General features: G+C 41.7%; 1 protein-coding gene across 1 annotated transcript; it reads left to right on the top strand.

Annotated features, from left to right (window-relative positions):
- Window positions 1-9,817: 9,817 nt before the first annotated feature.
- On the top strand, window positions 9,818-10,931 carry LOC138905296 (uncharacterized). Its single transcript, XM_070193808.1, has 3 exons — window positions 9,818-10,044; window positions 10,109-10,405; window positions 10,778-10,931. The coding sequence occupies exons 1-3, from the start codon at window positions 9,818-9,820 to the stop codon at window positions 10,929-10,931; spliced, it is 678 nt and encodes a 225-aa protein (XP_070049909.1).
- Window positions 10,932-12,431: the final 1,500 nt, after the last annotated feature.

Here is a 12,431-nt window from a genome sequence, read left to right as displayed (position 1 = left end):
CAACAAGCCTTCGTAGCCCGGTTGGTTTGAGCGTCCGCTTAGTTAGCAAGGGTCTTGAGTTCGACTCTCATTATTTTTCTATATTTGTGTATTCACCCTGGTTGTATTCGTTGCGCGTATGAATACATTTGATACAAGTTGTATCCTTTGTATATACTCTTGTATACAGTTTTGTTTACCCTTAAAATGGATAATAATTAAATTTATACGCGGTTTAAAGATATGTGGATTGATTCAACACAAATAATCAAGAATGTTAGATAAATGAGTTAAAGACACAATGAATAATCAAACAAGTCATAACGTTATGGCCTAGCTTGAACTTGGATTGGGCTATGGTTTCTGCCATCGGTAGGGTCTTGGTTTCGAAGCTAATCAAGAACGAAGAACAAAAGTAAAGTAAAGACTTTGCAGTAGCTAGAAAACAGAGGAATAATTTTGTATTGCCTTGGTATGCGTGTTACAATACCTCCTATTGAAATAAAAGCTTCCCCTCTATATAGTAGGAAAGTTTCACTCCTAGTACAAGTCTAAAAAAGGTAAAAATTATCCTTTCTCGTTAATTACTAATTTGTTAATGACATCGGGCGAGATCTACACCGTGATATCTGGTTGGATGCGGATATCACGATCCTCTATTAGTCGTGTGCAATCGTTCATGCGCTTCCCGAAGTCTCAGAACCTATCCCGGGTCCGGGGTGCATTTTGTTCGGGCCTTGGTACAAGAAGTTCTCAGCTTCGGCTCTGATCCCGTGTAATCATATCTTGGCTTCGTTCTATCCACCGGGAAATCGGGGTATATGTTACCCCCGGTTTCACCCGTATACAGGTAGTCCCCTCGTTTTTCAGAGAGTAGGTTTGCCGAAACGATAGGGAACGATAGATGAACCCCGGTTCCTTCTTTCGCATGTTACAATCGAGATGACGGACAAGCTGAAACGTCCCATCAGTCGCGTCATTCTAACTTCGGGCACGTGTCGATCATCGAATGATTGCCTTCGAAAGTGAAACGCCACGTGTTAGTTACATCTCCCCCTATAAAAGCTTCACCCCTTCACTTCTTTCACTTTCTGATCCTAGTCTTACCTTCGAACTTTACAAAGGCTTTCAACTTTCTCAAATCTTCATACCTCGCTTCTTGAACCTTCACATCTTCATCTTCAACCTCCAAACTTTCATAGATTTTCTAAGATTTTCAACCCAGAAATTAATATCTTCACTTCTAACCTTCAAATCTTCATATGCCTTCTTCAAACCTTCATACATTTCTAGAATGGACAAATCCTCCAAATCAGTACCACAGTAAGTGGCCCTTTCGTCTTCTCACCCGGCCATAAATGTCGAGGTGGATGCTCCTGAGGCGCTCCCCAAGCCTCCTATGAAAAGCTTCATACCCAAGGGTTGTTCCATCGGGGATGACTTCAAGGTCGAGAAGGCCTCCGTCAAACAAGACCGAGGCGAAGGAGCATGGAGATATATATGCTCTGTTACTAAAGATACTCTTCCCAAAGTCCCAGAGGACTGTAGATGGGAAGTCAAGGTCGTGGCAGTGCCCAGAACTGAGGACGATATAACTTCCCACGTGGAGGGGTGTTTAAGTGTTTACACTTATCCCTTTACGTTGGGCCCGGTTGACCCGGTGATCTTGCCTTTTTGCAAGAGGTACGAAGTGTGCCGTGGGCAAATCCACGCGTCCCTCTAGAGGATCGTGATACTCTTACGCCACTTTGTGAACAACGCTGAATCTCCTCGGCTTACCATCAACCACCTACTCCGTCTGTACAATCCCCGAATTATTTTAGGGGGAATAGTCAAGCTCGTTCATCAAGCCAGTAATGCCCCTTTTACGAGCATCGATAAGGATCGACAACGAGGCTGGCAGGGGCGCTTTGTTCGGGTGAAAACTAAAGACTTGATCCCTCCCGAGTTCCTGGCATTCCTCGAGAAGTGGAACACATCTCGTAAGTGTAGTCTTTCCTTAAGTGTCAATGTCCCTTCATTTTTTCTCTCATCGCCACTATTTATGGTTGTGCAGCTATTACTCGAGTTCGTAATGTGGTTCATCGGCTCAAGGAGTAGATCGAAGGGATCTGCCAATAGATGTCATACTACAAGCGCACGTGGCACAAACTTTTGAAGGGCAAATGGGATGCCTGTTCTCATGGTAAGGCTTTCCACTGAATAATTATTACTATGCCCCAATCTTACACGATGTTGACCTTCTCTTTTCCCTCGTAGATTTGCCTAGAACACCGAACTTAGGCCGTTGGATGGCGATGAGGACACGTCCTTACCCATCGAACCCTACGTTTCAGGACAACCCGGGGCTGCTACGGAGGAAAAGAAGAAGAAAAGAAAGTCATCGGGTTCTGAGGATCCCGAGGTGAAGATTAAAAAGAGGGCGACCACCCAGGCTCGCAAGCCCAAGAAGAATACGGAGTCCTGGGTATTGGACTCTGACTTTCTTTGAGCATGAAGAAGACGACATTTTTGTCGTTCATGGATCGACCCATGCCAGGGAGCAGGCGGCGACCGAGGTACGGGGCCACAAGGTCGATCCCCTTCCAACTCAAGAGGCCAAAGTGGAGATGGGGGATGTGACCTCTTGAGAAGCCATTCCTATTCCGAAGGAGGAGACTGGTGTGATAGACATCATCGAAACATCCTCCTATACTGAGTCCATGCTCGAAGAGGCCCAAGCAGGCAAGGAAAAATCAAGTGAAGGAGCTCAAGGTGAAGAGGATCCTCTCCACTCATTCTTCGATGGCATGGACATGTCTACATTAGAAAATTTCTCCGGGCTAGGCCACCTGGAGATACTGAAGAAGGACGTGCCTTCAGGAGCTAACGGGCTGAGTACGAGCCCAAAATTGGTAAAGCAATTCCCTGCGCTAAGTGTGGACCCCGAGCGTAAGAGGACGGTTGTTCTCATAGTCCCGGAGGATGCCCGGGTCATATCCGCTCTGGTAGGCATAGCCAGCTACCTCTGATGCATAGCAACCGAGGAGGACCAGACAAAGATGAATGAGGTGGGCACGTCAAGTCTCTTCAACGAGGCACAGCGTGCACTGAACCGGGTAAGGCTCTAACACCTTTAAACTCCCCTTATGAATCATTTAAGTTTTTCTGTGACGTCTCTTACTTAATTCTATTACTTTATAGGCTTCAGTGCTTCAGCACGAGAGCTTCCTTCGGTACCTCTTAGAAACCAGTCAGCTCGAGTTCGAGCTCAAGGAGCAGGTCCGAAAGATGGACATGTACAAGCTTTTGAGTGAGCAATAGGACGAGGCCCTTAACGACCTCCCGATTCTCCAGGCCGAGCTGGAAAAAATTGGAAGGAAGCCTCGACCCCAAAATGGGAACACACCGACATGGTTGAAAAGGTAAAGGTTTTTGAAGATAAGAACAGACAGCTAGTCGCGATGACTAACAACACAACTTCGTAGGTCCAACAGAAGATGGATCTGATCGACTAGTTGCGGGTCGAGATGGACAAGGTCAAGGCCTAGAATGAAGTGTGGAAGGGCAGGATTGATCGACTGGCCTAGGAGAAGGAAGCTGCGAAGGCGGAGCTGGCATCGGTAGAGAACCAACTCCGGGTGGCGAAAGATAAATCTAACAAATGGTCTCAGCTGAATGACGGTCTTCGAGCACAATTGAGATCGGTTGTCGTAGAGTGGGATACCCTCGGTAAAGAATATGAGGCACTGAAGTCCAAGTTGGACATAACCTTCGATGATGCCGAAGAAATGGTGTCCCAATACAAGGCTGATGTGAAGTCAACCGAGATCCGCCTAAAGACAAAGGCTGAATACATGAAGCAGTTGTCCCGAAGGGAGACCCTCATAAAGATCCACGCCCGAGGATTCATCTTATCAGCCGAGATCGAGGAAGTGAAGAAGCTCGAAGCCGAGTCAAAGAAGCTTTACGAGCCTGAGGGTGTCAAAGTATCTGAGAGCTCCGATGGTTCTGGAAACGAGTCGGGCCCCGATGAAGACCAGGCGTAGATGCCTTAGTACCTTTTTTTGCTTTCGCTTATGTATATATATTTTTTGTTTATTTTGAGGCCATTTTTATTGGGCCTTTTTAAATATATTTTGGAATATATGTGAATATTTCCCTTTCTGACAATATCGTGTCTTTACTTTTCCAACATCTTTTGATAATTTCTATATATGTAGTATTTTTTATGCCTTAGTATAGAATCAAATGTAATTACATGGCGTTCATTTTTCGGAGGTTCGAACGGAGCCCGACTTCAATACAACTTTATTTGCTCGAAGCTTTGATACCTCGATGTGACCAGAAGCTTTCAAGATGCTTAAGTGATTTTAGAGGATAATTTTGCTGAGGGTAACCTGTTTGTAGGTTTCGAGTTTTTCTAAAGGTCTTACTTTCTGATTACGAGCTTCGGACGTTTTCGAGCCATTTTTAAGGTGGTCGTAGCCTTTTGTATTTGGGCCACACCTAATAGGTTTGTCCGAACTTTCTTCGGGTGGCAGTCCCCGAGTAGGGGTTGCTCATGGGCTCGATAGCCCCCGAGTAGGGGTAGCCCGTGGGCTTTTTAGGATTCGAAATTGAAGACATAATAGCAAGGCGGAACTTTCTTTCATTTCAGTGTGTAAAGTACATGATCGAGAGCGCGTAAAAGCTTGTATCATGGCTAAAGTGGATTATGTGGGCACGATTCACACGATCGTTTGGCCCTTACAATGAATCCTAACCACCGAGCCTTAGTTTCTAACATACAAGGTTTTTCTTTTTTCCTTGCTAAATATTTCCTTGATAAAAACCTTAATCCAAGGGCATTGGCCCCTAGTATTCGAGGTCGAGCTTGAGAGGGCTCGGATATTGTTGATGCGAAGTGAACGCCCATTGACTCCGATTTGAGACCATCCTTCGAATCTAAGTTAGCATGTTTTACTGTTGCCTCGTTAAAAACTTTGCCAAAAAACCCATTTGGGACAAAAATGATTCAAGGGAAAATGAGTACAACGCGTGCTTTCAGACCTAATATCCATATCCATCCTTGGTCATTTACCTGCAAATGTTAGTCCGATTCATAACATGATTAAAGAGTAGTTGAGTTCGTACCTTAGCAGTAGTACCACTTTAAGTGCGTCACATTCCAGTTGTTCGGTAGTAGCAAATCATTTCCTACTTCGAGGTTGTACGCTCCTTTGTCGGTAATTTCGAGACTCGATATGGTCTTACCCAATTTGGTCCCAGCTTCCCCTCATTCGGGTTCCGGGTGTGTAATGTTACTTTTCTCAACACCAAGTCCCCGATCTTAAAGTGTCGGAGGTTGGCTCTTTGGTTGTAGTATCTTTCTATTCGTTGTTTCTGTGATGACCCAATATGTTATCTTTAATTTTAAACATTTATTATGTGTTTTGAGACCTCGAATAGCACCTTTAAGCCTTCCTCGACTTGCGTGATTAGTTTGGAGAATAATTCGAAAGGAAAAGCCTTTGTCGAGTGATCACTTGAAATTTCAAAACAAGATAAGTGTCGTGATTAACCTTGACTCGAGGGAATAGAACCCTTGAATTATTTGTTACGTGAATTTCATGTGTAGCGACGTATAGGCGAGGTGACGAGTGCCTATACGTTGTCAAATTGATTGTTTGCATATTTATCTAAACATTATAAATTAATTTAAATCACGAATTAATTATTATATTAATTATTTCTCTCATATTCCTTGTCCAATATTATGTCTTGAATTCATGCTATAATTTCTACATGCATGCTTATTTGAATTATGTGTCTTAATTGCTATTTAACATTTAGCACATTAAATATTAAATTGTATATTTTCTCCCTGATTTCCACAATTAATTGCTACTTGTCATTACTTATTTCCCAAATAAATCATAATCATTGTATGCCTTGTTGCCTAATAATTTCTTATTTAATGTGATATTTATTGGAATATTTTCTTTACATTTAAGAATTGTTAAATAATATTGTTGGAGCGGGTTGCACGCCGTAACGGATTTATTTTAAGTTTATATTATCAGAGCGGGTTTGATGGTAGGCTATAATCTCATGTCTTAATCGCTTTATCGCACTCTAATTTACTGCACTTTAATTGAGTTGGAGCTTTAATCGCTAGTGTTTTGCACTAATTGTGTGTTTTATGCCTTGTAGGAGTGATTTTGATCTATGTAGATATTATGGAATGAATTCATGCTATTCGGGAGCTTTGCAGTCTGAGTAAAATCCCAAAAATTAAGTCGGGATCGTGTTTGGGGATCAACGGATGATAGTGGAATGAAACAAAGAATCTAGAAGGTATATTGCGCAGTGTCCAGTAAAATACACATAACGTTTTGCTCGGAACTCTGTTTGGACTCCACAATATATCGTTAGAAAGATATTTAAAAGGGATACAACTTTCATGTTTTATATTTTCCCAAATTCTCAACAAAACGCCACCCATATTCGCGGTTGTGCACTGGCAGCGCATTGGGCGCGCATATGAGGCAGAACAGGGTGAAAAGTGTGCGAGCACACTTCCAGGTGTGCGGCCGCGCACGTCCTGTCCGAAAAAGTGTCCTATTTTGCTTAGGAGAAGGTGTATTTGTTTGTGCCCGATTCTACTTGGTTTATATACATGGAAAGACGGTATTTTGAGGACTTTGGACATAATTTAGACCTAAGGAAGCTAAGGAGAAGAGGGAGAAGCAAGAGCACAAGGATTTCACCATTCATCCTCACTCAAGACAAGGGTTTGGATGTTTTATGTTTTTCTTTGACTTAAACTTAATTGTGATGAATTTCTCTATATCCATGGAGTAATTCTTCCTTAGGGATTGATGGATTTGGTATTTTGAGAATTGTTTGTGGATATTAACTCTAGTTTTATGTATTAAAGCGTTTTGGGTGTTTTTATTGTTGCATATATATTCACTTGTTTATGTAATCGAAAAAGGCATAATTTGTGATGTTTTGCATTATCTTATTGGTTGAATTCATTGATTCTTGTTAGTAATCGAAAGAGGTTATTTGAATTAATGTTTAGACCTAGTTAGGAGAATAATCGAAAGAAGTTCTCCTAAGGATCAATCCACTACGACTTCTTGAATATATTCACCAAGCTTATCTTAGTTCATAGACTTAATCGAGAGAGAAGTTTCTACTGAATGTTTGAACATAATAGAGTAAATTCGAGAGACTCACTTGAACCATAGAAGTGAAGTAACTAGAGTTAATTCTCAAACAAGTATCTTACACCTATCCAATCAACCTATATTTTCTCCCTTTGATATCTTCCTACTTACTCTTGTTGCGATTGTCATTAGCCAATAGTTTAGACTTTTAGTAAATTTTAGTTTTAAATCGCACAACTCTAAATTGTTGATCATCTTGGATAGCAATTAAAACTAGAAGCTACGAAAACACTGTTTAAATCCAATCCCTGTGGATACGATATTTTCTATACTATATTCGACTAGCGAGCATAATTTTGTGTTGTATTTTTACGCAACACAACTTCTATTCCTGTTATTATTATTATTATTATTATTATTATTATTATTATTATTATTATTATTATTATTATTATTATTGCGTATAGGTTAATGTAAGCGACCTGCCTTAGCCTCGTCACTACTTCGTCGAGGTTAGGCTCGGCACTTACAGAGTACATGGGGTCGGTTGTACTCATACTACAATCTGCACTTCTTCTGCAGATACCGGAGTTGGTCCCAGCAGCGTACTGTAGATTTGCTCGGATTCAGCTATCAGAGGAGACTTGAGGTATAGCTGCACAACATTCGCAGCTCTGAAGTCCCCTTCTAGTTTATCTTAGCTGTGTGCTTTCTTTCAAACAGCTTTATTTTATTCATACCCTTATTTGTATTATTGTAGAAGCTTGTGGACTTGTGACTCCAGTTTTGGGATGCTATTTAGACATCGTTATTATTTTTGTTTGTTCATTTAAATTCAGATATTATTTCGGTTGTTGGTTTCTTTAATATTTAATTAAAATAAATTATGAAAAATGGTTTAAATTACTCTAACGTTGGCTTGCCTAGCAAGTGAAATGTTAGACACCATCACGGTCCCGAATGTGAGAATTTCGAGTTGTGACAGGTTGGTATCATAGCACTAGGTTACTTAGGTCTCACGAGTCACGAACAAGCTTAGTAGAGTCTGAAAGAACGGTACGGAGACGTCTGTACTTATCTTCCAGAGGCTATGAAGTTTAGGAACAATATCACTTCTTTCTTATTCTATCGTGCGATTTTATTCTACCATCGATGACTGAACCATTCTATTCTTATTTTCTCACAGATGGCAAGAACACGTAATATATCTACCGACGGACAGGGGACAGATCCCCCGATAGAAACTATGACCAGGGGTAGAGGCTGAGGCCGAGGTCGTGCCAGAGGTTGAGGTAGAGGCAGAGGTAGAGCTAAGTCTAGGGCTCGAGCAGCGGCGCCTGTTGTAGAACCTCAGGTAGATTTGGAAGCGGAGGTTCCAGCTCATACTGTAACTATTGGACCAGTTCAGGTCCCGGAAGGATTCATAGCTACTCTAGTACTTTAGGATACTCTAGTCCGTTTGGTGAGCCTAATGGAGGGTGTGGCCTAGAATGGTACATTTCCAGTGACACCAGCCATCTCACAGGCTGGGGGGAGGAGCACAAACTAGGGCTGGGCATATATCGGGTATAACCGATAGCCCGAACCGATAAAATACTATTGGGTTATCGATATCGGGTTATTGGGTAAATAGTTCGATAACGGTTTAATGTTGTTTGACTATTGGGTTATCGGTTCGAGTCTCGATTTACCCACTTTCATTAACGGTTTAACCGATAGCCCAATAAGCTTTAACAAAACTATAATTTTACCCACAAAGTATATAAATCCACCTTATGGCTTCATTCTCTCATTCTCTCAATATCTCTCGGCAGTTACTCTTCATCTTCAAACCTTAATCCTTAGAGTAAGTTTTAAACTTTTCTGAATTTCTCATATTAATTCTTCAATTAAGATTTTTAGTTCTAAACATTAAAGAATTAATTGTTCAGATTTTTAGTTTTTCTATTTGTTTCTTTTGTTGCATTGATTCTTTAGTATTCATAAGATTAGGATTTTATTATTTTCATGTTAATTATGCTCGCCCGTAGAGAGATAGTTAGTAAGATTAGATTGTTAAATGTCTTATTCGTTACTCCTACTAACTTATAACTTTGAAAATTTAGATCATTCATTAGGATCTTCAAATGCAAAGAAGGTTTTCTTTTTCTAAAATTAAAATTTAATCCCTCTTTTCTTAAGAGCAAAAATTCAGTTCCTTTCTCTTAACAGTATGATCACGATTTCTATAATAAAATATGAATTTTTGGGATATTTTTTATTCTTATCGGGTAAACCGATAAGGATCGATAACCGACTAACCGATACCTGATAGCCGATATCTTATCAGTTCGGTTATCGGTTTGGCATATTTAAAAACCGATAAACCGATATGCCCAACCGACATTCACAACCGAACCTAACCGACCGATGCCCACTTAGCACAAACTCCCACTACTCCCGTTCCGGAGCAGATAGCTCCCTAGAATCAGGCTCTAGCAGTCCCACCAAGATTATCTTGACCGTTGCCATGAGGTACTGCGAAACATAGGAATAGTTAAAGGCAACATAGTCAATTTTGTTGTGTTTTAGATGACTGGTTTCGCCATAAGGTGGTGGAGAGATTATGTATTTACTAGACTAGCGAATTTGCCTCCACTTACCTGGGAGCATTTCTCACAGCTATTTCTAGAGAAGTTTGTTCCTATTACACTAAGAGAGGAATGTCGGGGCAGTTTGAGCATCTCCAGCAGGGTAGTATGACTGTTACCCAGTATGAGACTCGATTTGTGGACTTAGCACGTCATGCCATCGTCTTGCTTCCTAATGAAAAAGAGAGAGTGGGGAGATTCATTGATGGACTCACTTATACTATCATGTTTCAGATGGCCAAGGAGACAGGGAGTGATATTTCCTTCCAGACAGCTGTGAATATTGCTAGGAGGATCAAGTTAGTTCGTGCTCAAGAGAGAGCCAGTGTCAGATAAGAGGCTCTGTCATTCCGGTAATTTCAGAGGCGCCTCATCTGGAGGCAGGGGTACTTATGGTATGGGTCATCCTCCCAAGCCATTTTATTCATCACTTCAGGCATCTCACAGTGTTTCAGCATCTCACAGTGTTTCAGAGAGTCATGGTCCTATTATGCCTTACACTGGGCAGCCAGCATTCATTGCACATTCAGCTCCTATCAGTGCACCACCGCTCCAGAGTCACTACAACGGTTATCCGGCCCATTCGGGCCAGCTTCAGCTTCAGCAACCACAACAACAGGATGTGTGTTATGAGTGTGGGAACATTGGTCACATCAGGAGGTATTGCTCTAGGTTGTCGAGTAACAAATCTCAGTAGAATTTTCGTGCCTTTGTACCGTCACGGGTTGCTCCACCACCTGCCCAGCCAGCTAGAGGCAGTGGTCAGATAGCTAGAGGTGGAGGTGAGGTTGTTAAAGGTGGAGGCCATCCAGTTAGAGGCCGTCCCAAAGATACAACTCCGAGTGGTGGGGGCCAGCCCCGATTTTATGCTTTTCCAGCTCGGCCTGAGGCCGAGTCATCCGATATCGTGATCACATGTATTGTTCCAGTTTTCCATAGAGATGCTTCAGTTTTGTTTTATCCATGATCTTCTTATTCCTATGTGTCCTCCTACTTTGCTTCATATTTGGTTGTGTCTCGTGATTCTTTAAGTGCTTATGTGCACGTGTCCATGCCGGTGGGGGATTCTATCGTTGTAGATCTTGTCTATCATTCGTGTGTTGTTACTATTGGGAATCTTGAGACTAGCGTTGATCTTCTACTTCTTGATATGGTAAATTTTGATATTTTCTTGGGAATGGACTGACTGTCACCTTATCATGCTATATTGGATTGTCATGCCAAAATGGTGACCTCAGCCATGCCGGGGTTACCTCGAATAGAGTGGAAAGGGACTTCTGGCCATTCCACCAGCAAGTTTATCTCTTACGTGAAAGCTCAGCGTATGATCGAGAAGGGGTGTCTAGCTTATTTGGCTTATATTCGCGATCATAGTGCGGATATTACTTCTGTGGATTCAGTCCCAGTTGTCCGTGAGTTTCCAGATGTATTTCCTGCAGATTTTCCGGGGATGCCACCCAACAGAGATATTGACTTCTGTATTGATTTGGCTCCGGGCATCCATTTCTATTCCACCATATTGTATGGCCCCGCCGGAACTAAAGGAATTAAAGAAGCAGTTACAAGACTTGCTTGACCAGGGATTCATTAGACCTAGTGTCTCGCCCTGGGGTGCACCAGTGTTATTTGTAAATAATAAAGATAGTTTAATGCAGATGTGTATAGATTATCGGCAGTTGAACAAGGCTACTATCAAGAACAAGTATCCATTCCCAAGAATTGATGATTTATTCGATCAGCTTCATGGTGCCAAGGTGTTTTCAAAGATTGATTTGAGGTCTGGTTACCATCAGTTGAATACTAGGACATCTGATGTCCCTAATACAGCTTTTCGGACTCGGTATGGGCATTACGAATTACTAGTGATGTTATTTGGGCTGACAAATGCCCCAGCAGTATTTATGGATTTGATGAATCGGGTGTTCAAGCCCTATTTGGATTCTTTTGTGGTTGTATTCATTGATGATATCTTGATTTACTCCAGCAGTTGAGAGGAGCATGAGTAACATCTTCGGATTGTGCTATAGACTTTGAAAAATAATCAGTTATATGCCAGATTTTCAAAATGTGAATTTTGGTTAGACTCAATTGCCTTTTTGGGGCATGTTGTATTAGCATAAGGCATAAAAGTGGATCCTAAAAAGATTGAGGCAGTTTAGAATTGGCCTAGACCTACTTCAGCTATAGAGATCCAGAGTTTCATGGGTTTGGCAGGTTATTATCGCCGGTTTGTGGAGGGGTTTTCGTCCATAGCATCCCCACTGACCAAATTGACCCAGAAGGGTGCCCTGTTCAGATGGTCAGACGAGTGTGAGTTAAGCTTTCAGAAGCTCAAGACTGCTTTGACTACACCACCAGTGTTGGTATTACCCAAAGGTTCAGGATCTTATGCGGTGTATTGTGATGCATCTTGCATTGGGCTTGGTGCAATATTAATGCAAGATGGCAGAGTGATTGCATATGCGTCGCGGCAGTTGAAAGTTCATAAGAAGAACTACCTTGTTCATGACTTAGAATTGGCATCCATTGTTCATGCGCTGAAGATTTGGAGGCATTACCTTTACGGTGTATCGTGTGAGGTATTCACTGATCATCATAGTCTACAGTACATGTTCAAACAAAAAGACCTTAATTTTAGGCAGAGAAGATGGTTGGAGCTGTTGAAAGACTATGATATCACTATTTT

The sequence above is a fragment of the Nicotiana tomentosiformis genome, chromosome 1 (genome assembly GCF_000390325.3).
Source record: "Nicotiana tomentosiformis chromosome 1, ASM39032v3, whole genome shotgun sequence".
Lineage (NCBI taxonomy): Eukaryota > Viridiplantae > Streptophyta > Magnoliopsida > Solanales > Solanaceae > Nicotiana > Nicotiana tomentosiformis.
Note: the sequence above shows the minus strand (reverse complement) of the source record. Positions and strands in the feature narration are given on the sequence as shown.